At 47.5% G+C, this 20,056-nt stretch overlaps 2 protein-coding genes and 1 long non-coding RNA gene across 6 annotated transcripts in view; 1 reads left to right on the top strand and 2 right to left on the bottom strand.

Annotated features, from left to right (window-relative positions):
* Window positions 1-976: 976 nt before the first annotated feature.
* On the bottom strand, window positions 977-6,803 carry YRDC (yrdC N6-threonylcarbamoyltransferase domain containing). 2 transcript variants are annotated; one of them, XM_044997715.1, is made up of 6 exons: window positions 6,785-6,803; window positions 5,898-6,093; window positions 4,748-4,862; window positions 3,261-3,380; window positions 2,623-2,765; window positions 977-2,263 (listed from the first exon to the last, which is right to left on the bottom strand). In XM_044997715.1, exons 1-6 carry the CDS (start codon window positions 6,789-6,791, stop codon window positions 2,194-2,196), a joined length of 651 nt encoding a protein of 216 aa, XP_044853650.1. In that variant the 5' UTR covers window positions 6,792-6,803; the 3' UTR covers window positions 977-2,193. The 2 variants fall into 2 exon arrangements, with proteins under 2 accessions (XP_044853650.1, XP_044853649.1); XM_044997714.1 differs by having other exon boundaries at window positions 6,632-6,791.
* Window positions 6,804-7,652: 849 nt separating this feature from the next.
* Window positions 7,653-11,092, top strand: LOC123355352. 3 transcript variants are annotated; one of them, XR_006575080.1, is made up of 4 exons: window positions 7,653-7,667; window positions 9,023-9,188; window positions 9,766-9,885; window positions 10,250-11,092. It is a non-coding gene; the product is annotated as an uncharacterized LOC123355352 (long non-coding RNA). The 3 variants fall into 3 exon arrangements; XR_006575081.1 differs by lacking the exon at window positions 7,653-7,667 and adding an exon at window positions 8,416-8,430; XR_006575079.1 differs by lacking the exon at window positions 7,653-7,667 and having other exon boundaries at window positions 9,006-9,188.
* A 2,084-nt stretch (window positions 11,093-13,176) lies between these two features.
* The window catches only part of MTF1 (metal regulatory transcription factor 1), a 30,669-nt gene continuing 23,789 nt past the window's right edge, over window positions 13,177-20,056 (bottom strand). Inside the window, exon 11 of the mRNA XM_044997973.1 lies at window positions 13,177-19,306. Within this exon, the coding sequence (XP_044853908.1) occupies window positions 18,924-19,306 (383 nt within the window). The 3' untranslated portion in view covers window positions 13,177-18,923. The remainder of the gene's footprint in view (window positions 19,307-20,056) is intronic.

The raw sequence follows: 20,056 nt of genomic DNA on the forward strand, positions 1-20,056 counted from the left end.
ATTGCTATGATACCTATTATATGAATATCCTATTTAATACTAGGTACTCAAATACACCCATCTTTGTATTTAAACTCTTGATGCTCATAGAACCTCTGCTTATTACCTTTGATATCCCTTACCAGGTGTAACTCCTCCTGTCCCTTATCCTTGCAATTAGAATCATAGAATCTCAGGGTTGGAGGGGACCTCAGGAGGTCATCTAGTCCAACCCCCTGCTCAAAGCAGGACCAAACCCAACTAAATCATCCCAGCCAGGGCTTTGTCAAGCCTGACCTTAAAAACCTCTAAGGAAGGAGATTCCACTACCTCCCTAGGTAACCCATTCCAGTTCTTCACCACCCTACTAGTGAAAAAGTTTTTCCTAATATCCAACCTAAACCTCCCCCTCTGCAACTTGAGACCATTACTCCTTGTTCTGTCATCTTCTACCACTGAGAACAGTCTAGATCCATCCTCTTTGGAACCCCCTTTCAGGTAGTTGAAAGCAGCTATCAAATCCCCCCTCATTCTTCTCTTCTGCAGACTAAACAATCCCAGTTCCCTCAGCCTCTCCTCATAAGTCATGTGCTCCAGCCCCCTGTCCCTCCATACTTGCACTATTCTTTTGTATTCCTGCACAGCACTTTGTCCATATTTCCACTTTAATGACCTGACAATCAAAAAGGAATCTTATATAAAGAGCTCCTGATGCAAAGTTCAGTGCATGGTAACACCCCATTTAGTGCAAGAGTGGAATAAGTGAAAACCTATCCCCATGGTTGTGTCTCACTCACAATAGCATCTGGGTTCTAAAGCCCTTGTTCATCTTTTTCAAGATTTGGTAAGAGTCCAGCTGCTCCATGCCTTGCTGCATGATGGGCCTTGTTTAGCAGGGTAGTTGCTAGTCAAACCCTCAACTCTACAAAGAGACAGTAGGCTGCACAGAGATTAGTCTTAGAAAGATGAAAAGCCACCACCTCCAAAGGTAACTGTGTATGTACAAAATTCACACTTTAATGGCACTAACACAAACATTGCAGAGATCCAAACACCTTAAATCTAAGCATTTATAACAGAGAATTGTTTCAAAAACTAACAGTTTGGTCACCAGTTTTTAAACACTAGTAAATATCCTCATGAACAGATTAATTTCATTTTAGTGTTCCCAGAAGAATAAATACTGGCTCAGACCCTTTTGGCCTTCTCCTGTTGTTCTAACAATCTCACTGAATTAAGATTTATAAAAACTACAGACTGATCCTTGTCCACGGGTCACCTAAGTAAAGCAACAACTTCATGGGCGATGAAGGGAACAGTTCATGAGGGACTCAAAAGACTGCACTTTAGGGTCTATCCTGTCTTCTTTTACAAGGAAAAAAAAGGAATAATTTAGTCTAGTATCAGGATTAGCAACCATCACTTAAAAGTAAAACTTAGATGACTTGCAAAAGGGATGCTTTTCTGATAACTAAAAAGCAGCTGAAAGGTTTCTCCTGTTTGGCACCATTAGAAATATCAGGTCTAGACTCACTACTTTTTGCTGGAGAACAGTAAGATTATGGCATCACAAGAAAGTGATTACACCAAAATAAAAAGCCATTTTCCTTTCAGTTGCTCTGCTATTTAAGTCAAACACTCAGACAGGTGGAAGAAGGATTCTCTCTACTAAAGGAGTCAAAGCTCACTCCTGCAAAACAAAGCAAGAGGAGACTGTGCATTCCTGATATTTTTAAGTAAAACAGAAGAAACCTTAAAAAAAAAAAAACACACCATACACTGTGGTGTGTTTTTAAGTCAAAACAGCAATTGGTTGCCTTTAAATCTGAATCAAACCCAAGTGCTGTACACAGGTATTTCAGTAAAACACTATCCTCTGTCCCATGCCAGAGGCAGCGGTTTGCCAAGATATCGCAAATAGACATTTGTTTATTTCAAATCCTAGTAAACCCCATTGCGCAAGGCAAATGATCCCTTGTATGGTAATCAGGGATATTACACTTGCACAAGGAGGTCAGAAGTACTTGGTTTGTTTCTTACCATGCACAGCAGACCAAATACCCATTACACACAAATGATGGAGACCCAGGGTGAGACATGAGGACTGATACAACCATTGACCTTATTAAACAAGGCCATGGACACTGGCTTCCTGAAGAGGCGGGCACATGGTGCCCAGTTTTACCGACTGCACGGCTTCCAGAGTTTGGTATCTCACGAACAGGAAGGTTCTGATGTCAAGCCATATTTCTTCCCCAGGATTTCAACTGTCGGTGTCAGTGCACTATGGAAAAAAAAGGCAAGTGGAGTGGTGACTAGAAAGGAGTTCCCATTTGCAGGACTCGGGTCCACAGTTTTGTATTTTGCAGTTAAGGGAAAATACGAGAACCAGCTAAGCAAGGTCATCTTCAGCCCAGCAGTGAAAGAGAGGGATATACTATGAACTAGCAAGTTATATCCTGCTGAACCTAGTATCTCTGGGCAGGCACATTAGTCAGGAGATAGAAAATGCTGCACTTTGACAACATTATACACTAACCACTGTAGGGAAATGGGCAAAACCAGCCCCATGTTTTAACTTTCAATTGCATTTTGTTTTACTTAAAGTGGAAACTGCAGCTATGGCCAGCAATGAGTGCTTACCAGCCAGGCCGAATAATGGTATATTTCCCAGATACAGACAAGTCGACCACAGTTGACCCCAGACGACACTCTGGACTCTGGATATCTCCAATTGCACCTCCATCAATGACCAAGGATAACTGAGGCCAAAGGTCTTGGAATTCCTGAGGCAAGAAGGGAAAATTGGGTTCAGCCAACTAAACTTTTGAGGGGTTTTTGTTTTAGTTTTTAAATAGATGTCACAAGTGAAGCTCTGTAGGACTCCAGTGTCAGGGAAGACATTCCTTTCTCTGAGCTTCTGATCTGAACATGTCAAACATTGGAACACAAACTCTCACTATTTTAGGAGCTACAAGTGCCCTCTAAGGATTCTCAGGTTCAGGACCATTTGCTGCATAATCATGTTTAGTAAAGTACACAGGAAGCCTTTAAACAGTCTGCATTTTAAACTCTGCCCTTCCGCAGTCTTTAGGGAGACTCCCAGCCCAGCAGCGGGGATCTGTAGTCTATCATGAAGGGGGTTTGTAGCAGAAATAGCACGGTTCAGGATGAGGAACAACCACCGTGGGAAAGGCCCTGGGGCTTACTGTACAGACAGGTTAGTAGCTTCTCCCCGCTCCTATCTCAGCAGTTCTCCCCAGTGACGAAACCACCCTTACCGAGACGGTCAGCGTGCTCGCCCGAGTACTGATGTTAGCACTCGTTAAAGCCAGTGGTCCTGAGCAAGCCTGTGCCACCTCCCTTATAAAAGCGTGATTTGGAATACGAACACCAACCAACTACAAGAGAAGAGAGTTGGGTTTATATGCAACAGCCAAAGAGCGGATGCATTTACAGGCAATAGTCACAGAGCTACAGGTCAATCACATATCACATTACGTGTAGGAAGCCCTGTTGACTTAAAGAAGTGTGGTCCGACTGGCAGCCTGAGGGCTGGATTTGGCCCACATAATGATTCCATCTAGCTGCTGCCCCGGCCACTTAACAATTTTCAGTTGTGCTGGGACATAACCCAGACAGTGCAGGGGGAGCTGGTACCATTCAGCCCCACAGGCCCCCAGTGGAAAGCCCATAAGGGCTCTAGCTTCCCCCCTCCTGCAGGAGGCTTGGGAAAGTACCAGGGCCTCCAGTTTCCTGCCAGTCCACAGTGCCAGGTCTCTGGCAGGGGCTCTCCCATTGGGAGGTACTAAGGGCGCCCCAGCCTGTTACCTCCTGTGCGGTTGGTGGGTCCCTGGCCGCTGTCTCAGGCATGGCTGGAAGGGGGATGGTAGTGGCTGCTGGGTCTCTACAGCCCCCGAGTCAGCTAAGTGGGGGGCTGGGTCTGCTGTCCCTGCCTCCCTATGGTCAGTGCAGCTGGCATCTCCCACTCCAAGGAAGGGTGAGGGGGATCTCTTTACTGCTGCACTGGCCCAAGGGTCTGAGCACACACACTGAGTACAGCGAAGCCACTGCCAGTCTCCTCCCTGAGATGGGGGTATGGAAGGGGGACGGGGGCCCGCATACCAGTTCAAAACTGTCTGGGGGCACATCTGCCTTGATAGGTCACTGAAGTTCAACTTCTGATCTTCAGACTGTCAGGGAGGGAACTAAGCCAGGGGTCTGAACTATGGACAGCCTGTGGCCCTACTGAGGGAGTTTCTCAGCTGGACAGCAACACCCTCAGCTGCTGCTTCCAATGTTCTGTTACAAATTCTAATGTTGACATTGGGAGTCAAGTGCTAGAAACTTTTTCCAGTTTTATTACTTCTCAACTCCCATTAACACCTTAATGGTACATTCTAAATCCATTAAAACAAGTGACCTGATTCTAGAATCTGGAATTCTATTTCTGGATGTGGCCCACAGTATAAAGTTTGGACAACAAAAAAGGAAGGATCAGTCTTTCTACCAGCTTCATAAGCTGTCTTGAGGTAAGCACCCAGCACATCAAAAACTATGACATTCAGACATTCAGGTGACAAATATATCCATCTTGGCTCATATTCGTTATTGACAGGGCAGGACCTAGCCTCAAGAAGATGTCAATCAATGCTGAATGCCGTGAACACCCAACGAACGCCAGTGGGAAGGCCAAGGAACTACACACAAAGGAGAAGATTGTCACCTGTCAAATAGCAGAGATAGGTGTCATGTCCCATAGACTTACCGACGTGAAAGGGTTCAGGTCTTTATTGAGTCCTTCTGAGCGTTGCAATACCAGGGTCACAGGTCCTGGGAGGAGGTCCTGGAGCAGCTCTTCTGGCACATTGACATGGCAGTACCTATAAAGTATGTTGAGATGTAACTGCTGTAAGATACAGTCACAAGAGACTAACCATCACTGGGAGTGCTGCCACGCTCCCAGCTACCGCCACTCCCTCCCCTGAATTTTTACATTTTTGCTATTGCACAGTTGAGGCAGGTAGCAAAATGCAACAAAAACAGGCTGGCCTTCCCTGACCAAAGCACCACTCAGTGAGAATTTTAGCAGTCCCAGACCCTTCTCTGAGGGAATTTCCCTTCCCTGGGCTCTCTAGGTACATCTGTCCCCGTTTCAATATACGGCACAAGGTACCTGCTCTACTGTAAACTTGTGCTGGACACAGACTTGAGATGTTTAGAGAGGACACAAATTAAAATCTATATTGCAAACTCATCTTTTTCCCCAATGTCACCAACACGTTAGAATAGGGGTCGAAAACCTTTCAGAAGTGACGGGCCGAGTCTTCATTTATTCACTCTAATTTAAGGTTTCACGTGCCAGTAATAATTTTAATGTTTTCAGAAGGTCTCTTTCTACAAGTCTATAATATATAACTAAACTATTGTTGTATGTAAAGTAAATAAGGTTTTTAAAATGTTTAAGAAGCTTCATTTAAAATTAAATTAAAATGCAGAGCCCCCCGGACCAGTGGCCAGGACCTGGGCAGGGTGAGTGCCACTGAACATCAGCTTGCGTGGCGCCTTCGGCCCACGTGCCATGGGTTGCCTACCCCTTGGTTAGATATTAAAACTGAATTCTGAGCATTCCATTTACGTTTGTGATTGAAGCTGCTTGCATTTCTCTCAGCACAAACCATGATGTCACATTAATCCAATTCACTTTTGCTTTTGTTATACACCTCATGAAAACAAAGCCAACTGTAGCTACCTGGAAAGTGCTCAAGGGCTGCAAAGGAAAACTTGCTGAAAAACAACTTCCCACTGCAATGTTCGCAGCGCGTGTTATTTCTGACGGTTTCACAAAAGCTATTTATAAAGATCAAGTGACCCTGCAGTGCCCGGGAGGCTCGTGTCCCGGCACGGCACATGCTCACCTGTAAATATGCTCCACGTCTCCCAGGCAGATCGCCAGCGGTTTGCCCCCGTTGCGCCCCTTCAGGCTGTAGATCTTCCGAACCGCCGGAGAACTCTGGGCCAGACACGCGATCCCGTAGACGGTGTCGGTCGGGACCGCTACCAGGCCGCCCTCCCGCAGCGCGGCCACGGCGGCAGCGAGCGCCTCCTGCCAGCCTGTCGGGCAGCCACAGCGTTAGATCGCGGGGGGCGCCCGGCTCCGCCCCGGGCCGGCTCCTGCCCCGTCCGGCCCGGGCCGGGGGGTCCCGGGCAGGCGCCCGGCTCCGCCCCGGGCCACCTCCTGCCCCGTCCGGCCCGGGCCGGGGGGTCCCGGGCAGGCGCTCGCTCGCCTTTGCCGCGGGTGCAGCTGGGCGCCGCGGATCCAGTGAAGGCACCGCCCGGCCCAGGCTCCTGGGGGCTCCCGCCGCTCTGCGGAGACGAGCCCCGCCCAGGCCGCGATAACACACCGGGCCCCCGACCCCGGGGCCCCCGGCCCGGATCCCCGCCTCCCCCTCCCCCGATCCGGCCCCCGGCTCCCCCCCCGACCCCCCCTGGCCCAGCTCCCCGCCTCCCCCCCCCCAGCCTCTGACACACACCCAGCTCCCCGCCTCCCCCTCCCAGCCCCGGCCCGGATCCGGCCCCCCCCGACCCCCACCTGCCCCGCGGCCCGGCCCCCGACACACACACCCCGGCCCGGCCCCCGGCCCCGACTCACCCCGCGGGTCGCGCTGCGCCGCGCTGCGCCCGGGCCCGGGCAGCGGCAGCGGGCGGTGAAGGCTCCGCAGCCCCGCGGCCCATCCCGGCCCCGCGCCCCCCAGGGTCCCCTCCGCCGCCCGGGCCCAGCCAGCCAGCGCGGCCCCGCGCGCACCCAGCATGGAAGGAACTTCCGCAAGGAAGAGCCGCGATGACGTTATTCCGGTCACGCCCCTTCTTAAAGAGACAGGCCCCTCCGACTGCAGGCTCTGCCCCGGCTCTGGGAGGGGAGCGGGGCCTAGTGGTTAGAGCAGGGGGTGCTGGGAGCCAGGACTCCTGGGTTCTCTCCCTGGCTCTGGGAGGGGAGGGGGGGCTGGTGGCTTGGAGCAGGAGCCAGGACTCCTGGGTTCTCTCCCCGGCTCTGGGAGGGGAGCGGGGGCTGGGAGCCAGGACTCCTGGGTTCTCTCCCTGGCTCTGGGAGGGGAGTGGGGCCTAGTAAAACACAGATGGGCACTGAATTTAGAACGACCCTGGTGCTTTATGGCAATAAAATTCTTGCAGAAGAAACTCATGGAATTTACTTATTGCATCTGCATCAGAGAGCCATAGGATCTGTGCCAACCCCCAGCTTTTCAACAGTCCCTCAGAGGAATCCTTTCAGTGTGCCAGACCCCCAGGAGGTCTCACTCTCTTTGGGGTAGGCCACGAGGCCGCACTGCCTTTGAGTCTGACTGCCTGGACTCCAGCACGCCTGCTTCACACTGTGAGCTCTGCCCAGCAAGTCAACTGAGACAGACTCCTGGTCAGAAGCTTTACACTCTTCAGGGACCAATGCACCTCAGCAAGTATTTGCAGTGACCTCTGGCTGCCTTTCCAAAATGGAGTAGGGTTTACTAGTCAACTGGAACACATCACTGGCAAATCCCTGGGTTAGCCGAGAGAAGTAAAGATGAAGACATAGTCCATTCTGGCCAAGACAGTGCAATCAGCAGCTAAGCTGCTTTGGAATCCATTTCAGCTTTCTCCCTGGACCTTGTCTCTGTGTCTTTCAGTCCCAGGTGAGAGCCCTGTGTCTCACCAAAGGCCAGTTTTTGTCCTAGCCTCTCGTCAGTTTTTGGCCCCCTGTTCTCCTCTAGACCCATGCTGCGATCATGTGTTCTGCTTGCCGTAGTGTCTCAGGGATGTGGCTATGGTTGCACAGTAGGGGCTCCCCTTGTCTTTCCAGACCCTCCACTGATATGGGTCAGTTTCAGCCAGTCTTTTAATGACCCAGTTGTACCAACCCAGACAGTTAGTGACACACACACTCCTCACGTCTCCTGCTCTGCCCCAAGAGCACCTTTTTAACCTCTTTGCATCCACTGGATCGCAAGCTCTAGTCAAGTAAGTCACGGCCCAGCACATCATTCATACAACGATTACAGAACATTCCAGGTTGTCTCAGCATGTGAGGCAGGTGAATGAATTGTTCTTTGCACCCTGTGCTGTTCATACAAGAGGAAACAGAGCGAGTAGACAGCCATGGAGATACACTATCCCCTGACCATGCCAAAGGGTTCGCCGTGGGATGGCAGTGCAGGTTGGGGGTGGGGCACAACACCCCAGAGTGTAGTTCTTGTCTACTCTGCTAGACCTGCATTCCCCAGCCCACTCTCTGGTTAACACCCATCCCTGGCTCCGGTTTCCACAGTGCTTGATTTGCACAGCTGAGTGCTGCCTTTTTCTAGTGAATGCACCAAGCCACCATGCCTCTCAGATCTGCTTTTTCTGAAGCTCTTGAGAAGCTAATATGTAGTTCCAGTCTCTTTTTTCCCTGCCCTGGTAAGTCCAAACATTAAGCCACCTTTGCTTAGTGCACTTCCCAATCTCTCTTGTTATTATACAAGCACAGAAATCATTCAGCATGATCCAAAGGGTCCTGTGACAGCACCATTTAATCTCACGGGACCAGTCACAAAAGTCCTTCCTGGCTTGACCGAGTGACTGTTGTCCCAGACTGGCACAGCGCTGCCTGCTGTCTTTGGAGAGGACACATCAAGGCGGGTGCCACTTTCTCTTCTGGCACCCACCATAGGGACCTTCGATTTTACTACAGCTGACAGCAAAGAACAAAGACCTGTAGAAGATAATTTAGCAAACCCTGAATGAAGGAAAGCAAAAAACAGATTTCTTACAAAGACTAGAGTTCTGCTTGAAGCCTTAAGAACAAGATATAATTAGAGGTGTGGCCTGTTTAAAAATGGAACAAGCTGAGGTTTCAAGGAAAACAGGTGGTAGCAATTGGCTCAGAGAGGCTAAAGAGATTAGTTCTCATTTTCTAGTTAACAGGACCTGCTCCAGCACCACCCTGGGATTTTAATTTGTGATTGGGAGCAGGGGAGAGAAACCCCTTATAACTGATTTTTTTCTTCAGTGTTACTGATCTACTCCAAGAACTTGGTGATATTGGATGTCATCTCCCACACCCAACTGTCCTGATCCTAAGATTAAAACAATCTGCTCTCAACTCTAGCTTGGCAATGGATGCAGAGGAAGCTATGAAACAGGATACTGAGCAGTCCCCAGACACTGAGTCACTGGTTTGTATGGCTGTATGAATGGGTCTGGTTTATGGCATGAGGAGATGGAGGCTGGCGGTAGGGATGAGGTTAGGTTTACATGTAAGAATAATTCAGATTTCTATGTGCTGTTTGTCTCTAGACTTTGTCAAAGCCCTAAAGCAGCATTTTAACATGGACTCAAAGAAAGAGACTGAGCTGGCTCAAGCTCACCACCATGCTTGAGTTAAGGGGTTGTGTGTAGACACAATTCAGGTTAGAGGCAACACTTGAATTAACTCAGTGGTGAGGACAAGCCCTGTGCATGGCTCAGCTGCTGCCCTCTCCAGAGGGTTTATTGCAACACTGATTCAATTTTCATGTTCAAGACCAAGTGTAATTAATGTAACTGCTCCAGTCCTGTGGATTTTACAGGAAGACTTCTGGGCACTGTAGGTAGTTGCCAGGGAGATTCCCACCGGTACTGATGCTGTTTGCCAGGCCTGGTGCAGATTGCAAGACCCTCACTGGCTCTGGATGACAGAGAGACCAGAGGGGTCCCTAGTTACTCTTCCCCAGGCCCTGGAGAACGTATTGTGATGACTCCTCTCCTCTCCAGGTTGAAGGTGTGAGAACCCTGTTACGATCCCTTGAGGTCCGGCAGCAGCGCCTCCTGGCAAACATTGCCAGCTGCGACGAGCTGATGGCAGAGATCACCAGTCTTCAGGCCGCTCTCTGTGTTGAGTATTGTGATCTTCCCCACTTTCCTTGCAGCAGCAGGGCCATGACAAGGTTTCTGTAAAGGGGGCCAACAAGGGCTTTTCCTTTAACATCACACAACTGGTCTGCTCAAGATGGAGCAACTCCTGTAGGGTGCCCTGGTTTCCACAGGCTGTATCACCACATGAATGGCAAGACTGGGGTGGGTAGGTGGGTGTTGCTCCATTTTTTTTTTTCAATTACTAAGTTCATTAGACAATGTTATGAGCTCTGGAAAGCAGCAACTTGACCCTAGTGCTGTGAGGTCTATAGCATCCTTAAATTCTGTGTTAAAGCGCTCCTGGGAGTTATTGGGTTGATGCGTGTGTGTGTTTATTTGCTAGGCACCTGCCAGAACAGAGGGCAGCTCCTTGCCTGTGCAAGAGGAGAACAAGCATTCCTGACATGCTTAATGAGCAGCTCACCTGAGGGCTACTGATGGAGGAAGCCACTACAACTCTCCTTGGCTGTTCCCTACAAAATATACTTGCCCTCTATTCCCTGAACTCTTGACATGTGTTTGGGGTAAGTGCATAGTGCTGTGACCTGCACTCCCAATCTCATGGTCTAGAAATAAATGACAACTCTTTGCTGTAACTCTGAAAAAGCTGCAGCCTGTCACAAGTTAATGCCTGAGGAAAAGAAACAGTCTGACAAGCCCAGCTCCGATCAGTGCACAGGAGCAGTTGCACTGCAGAGGCTGCATCTCACCCTTTGTCCTGCTGATCTGTGTCCTTCATCCCCTCACAACCTTCAGCAGAGGATGGCTCCAGCTTGTAAATTCCTTTCCCCTCATTCCTAGGTATGGTCCTATCTGTATTTTGAATGGGGGAGGAATATTACTATGGAGCAGTGATGCCTTTGACAGCAGGTCAAACTGCTGCTGCTTTCTGCTCCATGAATCAGGCTTCTTTTGGGGATGGAGGAGATGCAGAAGCCCAGCAGCTTCTGGTTCCTGTGTCCCAGCTGCCCTGGTTTGACAGTAGCCATTTCACTTTAGGAGTTTGAGGGAGCTGCTGCCAGGACCAATATGCTTTGATTTACTTCAGTCTGAGACTGGGTGAAAGAGGGTCCCTAAAATAGTCCTGGAAGAATTGACCCACTTGGTGCCTCATACCGCCCCTCAAGAGTTATGCTCCTGGAAAGGCAGGGCCAGGGCTCTGGCTGGAGTGAGATGAACCTTGAGTGTGGCAGCTGGTGTGCTCTGACCACTGCTTTGTACGTAAAGTGTGATCATCTCCCAGGCCTTGTCCTCCCCCATCTGTTTGTTGTATCCAGCTATTTTCTCATCATCCTGGACTTGGTCCCTGTCCTGAAGAGCTTGATTCTCTCTTCAGTTTGTGTGTCAAGCACAATGGGGTCTCAATCCTGGAGCAGAGTTCCTTCATGCTCCCATAACACAAATCCTAGACCACTGACAGTATAAGAGGGCAGAATGCAGTCAGCCCAGCTGCATGGGAGAGACTTGCCCAAACACTTCAGACCTAAATTATTAGGGGCTTTAGGACCCCCTGGTGGCCTTAAATTGGCTCACCAGGAACTTGTTCAGAGGCCAGCAGCCATTACTGATTCCCCTGCCTCTAAAGCAAATAGGTGCCCTCTTTTGGCAGCTTCTGGATCATTTTTGAGAGGCCACTCACTGTGAATGAGCCAGGCTCTCACTTATTTGAGGCTTTTCATTAACATGCAATGCGCTTAGGACCTTATCCCTGGGTCACTGCTAGCTGACAGTTACAAAGGGGTGGCAGGCCAGGCAGCAGCATGGTACAATGGTTAGGGCACTAGCCTATGACTGAGGAGACCTGGGTTGAAGTCCATGCACCACCACAGACTTCCTGGGTAGCCTTCAGCAAGTCCCAGCCTCTCTACCTGTCAAATTACAAGCACCTCCCCAGGGTGGTGGGAGCTCAGCTGCTACAGAAATGGACATACAGAATAAGTACATAAGATAGATAATGCCAAGGCTGGGCAAAGAAGCCTTTCCTACTCGTTCTTCCTCAATCCTTACTAACAGCCCCTGGTCTAGAGCAGGGGTGGGCAAACTAGGGCCTGCGGGCTGCATCTGACCCACCAGCCGGTTTAAGTTGGCCCTTGAGCTCCGGCGCTCCAGTCAGGGAGCAGGGCTGGGGGCCGCTCGATGCAGCTCGCGGAAGCAGCCCTGTGGTCCTGTTCCTATGCGCTCCAATGGGAGCTGCAGGGGCAGTGCCTGCGGATGGGGCAGCCTGCAGAGCCACCTGTCCGCACCTCCATGTAGGAGCCAGAGAAGGGACATGCCGCTGCTTCCGGGAGTTGCTTGCGGTATGTGCTGCCCGGAGCCTCTCCCCATGACCCAGCCCTGATCCCCCTCCCACGCTCCAAACCCCTTGATCCCAGCCCAGAACACCCTCTTACCCCAAACTCCTCATCCCCAGCCAGAGCCCTCACTCTCCTGCCACAGTCCCCTCCCACACCCTGAACTCATTTCTGGCCCCACCCCAGAGCCCTCACCCCCTCCCACCGCCAGTGTTGTGAGCATTCATGGCCTGCCATATTATTTCTATTCCCAGATGTGGCCCTCGGACCAAAAAGTTTGCCCACCCCTGGTCTAGATCCTCTTATGTACCTGAAATTCTAAGAAAGGAAATTTCATTTTCCAAGCTCAATTTGTTTAAAATTCTTTGTGCCATGGCTGGTTGTGTAGCGGCCAATCCATTCTCCTTATCACTTGCCTCTTGTTCTACTTTTATTGCCACTTAGTATTACTGGTTAAAGGTGCTTACCTAACATGAGTGCCCTACCGAACAATTCTATTTTACCTTCCTCATTCCTTCTGCAGTTTCAAATGGATGAAGATATTCATTCCTCAATTCCTGGAAGGTGGGAGTGTGCACTGCTGAACAACTGCTGCATTTCAGGGGTGAATGAAGTGTCTGTGAGGTATTTTAGGGTCTTTGGACAAACACTGTCCCTTAGGATTATTTTGGGGGGAAATACAGCATAAGTATTTACAACAGCCGGTCTTACTCCTTTGCATGCCTCAAACTATTCCACCGTTCCACCTGCCGGAAAGTACCTTTATGGACATGAAGGTCCTGAATCTAAAAACTTTAGTATGGGGGCAGGAGGGGCCGTGGAGAAATCCAATTGCATAGGAAAACTATTCTCTCTCAAACTCCAAAGTCTCAGTGCCCTGTTCTGATGGAAAGGAGAGCAGAGTGCTCAGACTCACATTCCAAAGAAACTGATCAATCCCTTGAGGAATGACTCCAGTACCACAATGTTTAAATAAGCATTTAATTAGGATTCCATTAGTATTAATATTGCTTTCAATTCCAAAAAATGTTAATTTCCCACTTCTTAGCAGATATTTCAAAGTACAATATTAACTTTATACAAAATGAGCAATTAAGCAAACACCATTATTTCACATTTTACATTCTTCAAAAATACAAATTCATATTTACTCTTTTTGGGTTTTGGAGATGCTCTTCCTTTGGAAGTACTGTACCTGTAACTAACATCTTCATGTTGCTCAATGCAAGTACATTTGTTCCCATGTTTCATAGTTAAATAAATTCCTTTAATACCATACACACATACACACTCTTGAGAAATTGATGTGTTTGTTTTTTAAAATCATCTCCAAGACCATTGCCCGGCTCCCAGTACGTGTAAAACACAAGCAGTAAATAAACATCCTAAACTTTTCCTAGATTTGCTGGTCTGAAGATTATGCAGCGATCAAAGCTGAAGCAAATGCTCACCAACTAACCAGCAGCTACCTGCCCTGCTAACTGATGCGAGTCTGTGTAAATAAAGCAAAATGTCAGCTATTATTTTCTCTTCAAAATAAGGGTCAAGTGAATAGCTTCACTTTATAAGCAGGTGGAAGGACACAAAGCTACAGAGCAAGGAAACCTCTGACTGCCAGCTACTGTAGCTACGATACTGCAAAAACACCCTTGATTTTGCTGAAAAAGATCATATGAAAAAAATTTATTGTAAGAAAAAGTAGAAACTGCATTTAGTTGAGAAAGTGTACACCGCATAATGAACCAAATTTTGGCCAGCTTGCACACCATCAAAAGCATGGTGTGGGATTTTTAAACTAGTTCCAAGAACACACACATTTAGACTATGTATGCTACTACATAAATATCCAGTTTAGTTTGCATTTCTCAGTGCAGACACAGAATCCAACTTCTAGGACATATGATTTATATCAAGACAAGATGCAAAAAAGTTAAAAGTTCAGCCCTGTCCATGAGTATTGACTACAGTAACATTTATAGAAACTTGACATTATTTCCAAAATATATTGAGGAAAAAGACAATTAAAAACAATGCAATCAGAAATGTGTTGTGTTCAAGGGATGGTTATTTTTGCCTCAAAGTCCAATTGACTCTATTAACGGCTCTGCCCAGCTAGCTCATATTGGTAAATACTCCGCACTTCGCTCTTTTCATTCATACACTTCAGAGCATTTACAAAGGTGAACGAGCATCACTCTCCTCATTTTATGGATGAGGGAACTGAGGCATAGAGAGGTTAAGTGACTTGCCCATGGTCACACAGCCAGTCAGTGGCAGAGTCGCGACTAGATTACCTGGCTCCCCGTCCACTGCCCTATACAATGGACTGTGCTGCCTCCCATTTCAGTTGCCACCTGCATAATATTGTCCATAAGAGACTAGTTTTTCCATCTCCTATGAGCTCCGAGGCCAATTACACCTTAACGAACTAACAGTGGCCCCCGCCCTCAAGCAGTTCCAGACCCTCAGGCCAGCCATGAGTTCATTTGCCAATGCTTACTTCTAACTGGTACAGGAAGAGTATTGTAAACAGGTTAACAATGTTGCTGCAGTTGCAAAAACAATATTTGATGATTCTGCTGGAGAGTTATTCTCAGCAAAGTAAGGCAGATAACATGACATCGAAAATGATTGTGAAGACAAACTCTAAAAGGTGCAACATGCCTGTCTCGGAACAGTTTGTCACGTCTGTTCATGTTCATTCTGAAATAAGATTGAGGGGGGACATACAGATGAACACAACAAATAAAAACAACCTATTACTTCTAACAGAAGTGACAAGCAGCTTATCCGAAAGCTTGAGAGGACAGGGCTGCTAAAGCACTGTGCTCTCAGTGGAAGTTTTGCATAGATTGGACATTTGCTAAGGATGCATAATTTTGTGTGTGTATAGACAGGGTAGGGTGATAGGTCACAGAGCTAGTTACTACACAAATTCAGTTAGACAGACATAGACCAAACACATGGGACAATGATCTTTAGCGACAAGTATTGCACCAGGATAAGTGCTCATCTTCGCACACCCCTGTTAACTTTTAATCAGAGCAAAAATAAACTTTCTGAAAGTATATACAAAAGAAATTGCAGCAATTGGGTTAAAGATAAAATAACCTAAAGTGCATTTTAGATACTGTTTTGAGGTTCTGCAAACTAGTCTTTCTGGACACAGTCAGCATTACAGAAGTCCCCAATTTGTACATTGTTCTATGTAATTCAGTACCAGCCCTGAACAAATGCTGACTTTCTGTCCCTAGCAGCCTCTACCATCTACAAGCATGAAGAGTGAGTTCTCCTACCTGCAGCTGCATGTTCCGTCAGATCACTGGGGTTACTTACTTGGCCTTCCAGAACTACCAATGTTGGTATTTAGATCAGTTCTGTACTTAAGTTTTGTGTCCATCTAGAAGCCATAGGAACCAAGTAAACCTCCATTAGCCATCGAACAGTAAATGCTTAAACACAGAGCTATATGGAGCAGTGCAGTTCTGCTGTGAAGACTGATATGGAAAAGAATTCACAAATTGTATACATTGTACAGGGCATTCACAACAATCTCAGGGGCCTGACAGCGCACACTCTGGGAGTCTGATGTCAGACTTGGCATTTGCAGGTCCCAAAAGGTAGAAACTTTCCCTTCCGTTTGTCATACTGCTGTGAATTTATTGAGCCAGGGAAAAGCCTCCAGCTGGGGTCAGGGGCTCAGATGGGTCAGCTGTAACTGCAAAGACTGCACTTCCCTGCCAGGCACTCGCAGGCTCCTCCACCAGTCTGCAGGTGATCCCCTCAGCTGGGCTTTTGACTGTGCAGCGTCTCAGGCAGTACAGGAACCGGCGGGGCACGGCAGGGCGCTGGGAGTGCTTAGACACATGCAGCATAATTTAACATTCAGACAAATAGAGCACAAGTGAAAAAAGCAAAGAACATTAACAAAGCAACTGCCTAAGGGACACGTGTCTTTGTGCTGGGACAGGCAAGGTGCTGATTAAAGCCAACTATTCTGCCATCCTTAGGAGCCCTTCTTAGCCTCACCTAAACTGAGAATATTATAAACCATTCCCGAAGCACACCAGGTCGGCTGCACATATTCACACAAGCGAGTAACTGCACACCCAGTGTCCCTGAAGGAAGGGCTGCCAGGTCCGGCGGGTGCCCAAGGTTTCCGATTTAGGGCCAAATCCTGGTCCTTCTGCACTCAATGGCAAAACTCCCATGACCCCAGCAGGACCTGGGATTTTACACTTTTACTTTCTCTCTCTCTCCCTCTCTCTCAAATGCTTTTTAAAAAGCCAAATACCTAAGCAGAGCCAGAGACAAAGGTGCAAGTGCCCCACTGCTGCCAGATTGCTGCCCTGACCCCACACCTCCCACTTCCAAGCTACTTCAAAGCAGAATTTGAAACTGGACAATTGTCAAAAGTTCTTGCAAAGATTCTCAGCTAAACGGATTCAAACCTATTTCATGTGTGTTCAACAGCCCCCCTCACTGCTGCCAGCTGGCCTGCCTGTGTCCCGAGTGAAGGCTGTGAGATGCCAGCCCAGGTCAATCCCTTTGCAGTACTGCCCAGCAGGGTGGGGTGGTGTCACAGAGAGAAGAAAATACTGCAATGCTTTGCCAGTTCATATTTTACAGATGCAAATCTGAGTTCTACAGCAACAGTAGGAGGAACCCATACGCACCCCGGCCCCGCGGTACATCCCACACAACTGCACTAGGAGCCAGCACTTGCTGGAAAGGAAAAGCAGCCAGGGAATTTCCAGTCCTATTGCCGTCCCATAAGCCCTTGTCATTAGGCTAGCCAGGACACAGAGTGTACTGTGCTAGTATTGTCACTGCTCTTCACAGTCACCCATTTCACTGCCCCTACGCCTTCATCCTCACCCCATCCTCCATCTTCCCACATTGTATAACTGGGGGAGATCTACAGACTGCCTGGAAGCCTGCTCCCTTACATCAATTCTGTCTGCACCTAGGCAGTGAGTTTGCAATTGGACAGAACGAGAGATGAAGTCATGGTCCCAGCCTCAGAAGATGGCAGATGTTGGTAAGGCTGCACAGCTCTCCGGAGGGTTTTAGAAGCCAACACCCCAATGTAGTTCATTAAGAAGGAAGGTTTGGCTGCTCTATCAGGATCCTCCCCAAGAACAGATGCTGAGCACAGCTTTGATAAGATGTGAGTAAACAGGAAGAAAACCAAAGGGAGAGAAGGGAAGGGCCTCCACCTTCCAGGAGTTTGTATCCTTAAATCTAATGAACACAGTTGCTCAGCATTATTTGGCCTATGGTCATATCACTACACCTAACACCGTAAACTGAATAAAGAATATTTCATATTCTTTCCTCCAACACAAAAAGACTCACAGCCAAAGCCAGACAGATGGATAAAATACTATAAAATTACATCTTTTAAAATAATGCAGCATAAATAAACCATTTAAAATGAGACTGCATTTATTGCAACATTACAGGCTTTTTGGTGGAAGGGGAGTTTGTGGTTTTTTTTTACCCTGAGTCAGTTAGAATATAGAGTTTCAGCTTGATATGAAAAACTACTAAGTTGTGTAATGCATTTTAGTCAAGAAATAGCCCCATGCACAGAGAGCTGACACTACAGCAGGTTGGAGGCCGATTCAGGCAGGGATTATAGAGTTTAACAGAAAAGAGGAAGCATTTCTGGACTGTTACAGGACATGCTCACTGAATTCTAGTTTACTATATGCTGACAAGGAATCATTGTCAACAAAAGAAGAGATTTACCTGCAAAGTTGCTGAGCTCCTGATGAATTAGATGTGGATTTTTAAAGCTTGACTCATGTTTCTACAGAAAGTCAGATGTTGATCAGATTGGTCAAAACAACAACAGGCACCAATATCACCACATGTGAAACCCACTGCATTCTGCAAGAAGAGGCAAACAGAGCAGGTTCTACACAGGCAGAGGCTCCGACCACATTTCTAAATTAGGAAGCAATGGGCCTGACATGTACTCTCTGCCCTGATTTAAATCAAATGAATGAACACAGCAGGAGCACAAGTACCTCATGTTCTTCTTTAGGAACTCCCCAAAGGTTTCAGTTGGCTTTGCTATTAGTGTTAGCATAATACAAACAGCCAACTCCTCCCACGAACGGGGTGATCGGACAAGTATCCCATGAATAACAAAAGCATCTTAAAGTATCATTCCAGAAAAGCTCCAGATCAGACAACTCCTACTACAATACTACTATCTTCTGCTAGAGAAACGTCATTCTCTGGGCCTCTTCTATAGTGCATGGTCAGTATCAGACACAGAGGGAGACAGAAGGAGATTATAGACCCAAGAAGTTGTAACAAAAGACCCACTCGCTGCCAGTACCAAAAACCCCAAACATAAAAGTGATGTGCAACAGGAGACTGACTGAAACTAAAACCCCCTTTCTTTTTATAATCTTTATGCAGACGAGTAACCTTAACTTCCATGTTCACATATGACAACAAGCAAAAGTGACAGACAGTGCAGCCAAAACAGTTCATATATAATTTAGCTTTTTTTTTTCCATCCTTTTTTTTTTCTTTAAAGATTCAACTCCCAAAGATGGATGTTCCTGGGATGTGACTAAAATGACATCCGAGAAGCAGAAGTAGGCCACAAAACTTCAAAACAAGAAAAAACTCTTGAGCCTTCAGTGTCTGCTTCTAAGGAGGAGGATTTTAGCCTCCAAGTGCAAGGGAGAAGAATCTGGATCATCTTTACTTGGAGAAGCTGCTATTCAAACCAATTTCTTCCTCCCCCTGTAGTAGTGCTTCAATTGGAATCAGATTGGATGGGGTTTCAGGGCTTTGGAGGGACAGGAAGTCGGATACATATATGGCACTTAATGTTTCAGTCTGAGAGTCTGAAGGGTTAGCTATCTGACCGGTGGGCTCACAGGAAGAAGAGGAGGAAGGAAAAGTCTGAGGCTGCAGCTGAAGAGTCGGCTGCTCCAAAGTTTTCGGGTCAGGCGAGGAACATCCCTTCTTACTAGTTGCTTTCTCCTTGGCAGAGTCTCGGCAGGCACACTGACACTGGCAGGCCTCCTCTTGCTTTATAATGATAACAGGAACGCTGAGACCAATCTGCTGAACAGAGTTTCCTGAAGGTGAAATAGACACAAATAGGCTCAGAAGTGAGAGAACTGCATCATCTCAGTGCAGTGAGACAAGTAATTTTTTAGGTTTAATTCAGATGTAAGCTCCTCATAGCAAGAAACGTTCATTTTTGTTTGTCTCAAGTAACATGCATGCCTATGGCGTCACATAAACAACAACAACTATGAGATCAAGAAAAAGGGAAACAGCATTTCAAATGACCCTAACTAAAAGCTAGGAGACCTGTGGAAGCCCAAGTCGCCATTAACCTATGAGCTAAAGCACGTAACTATAAATCTGCTCAGCCCCATAAGAGGCAATGAAGGTAACAGGCAGTCAGAGCTGTGTCAAGATGCATTAGTCCAGCACTGATCACATGAACACACCAAGCTCTTTGCAGCTAGTTACTATTAAGTAGAGGAGCAACATTCAGTCTGCCTAGGTTTCAGTCATTAACTCCTCTTCTTCTAATACAGGACTTGACCCATAGTCACAGGATGAAGTGGGGCCATTTCTTACCTTGCTCAGTTCCTGTGTGGCATTTCACAAGAACGTTGGTGTTTCCCAGCCAATAGCCAGGAGAACCCGTTCAGTGCAAAGGTTACCTGTTCTGTGACACTAGTGTTTAGGAGTCCCAATGTCAATATCTATATTTTTATACAGCACTCAACACCAGCTACCCGAGTGCCAACTTCATGTTTTAAGCCAGCTTTAAGGGGTTTAAGCAGAGTAGTGTTTAAAAATTAAAACCCTTT

The sequence above is a fragment of the Mauremys mutica genome, chromosome 23, assembly GCF_020497125.1.
Source record: "Mauremys mutica isolate MM-2020 ecotype Southern chromosome 23, ASM2049712v1, whole genome shotgun sequence".
NCBI classification, from domain to species: Eukaryota; Metazoa; Chordata; order Testudines; family Geoemydidae; genus Mauremys; species Mauremys mutica.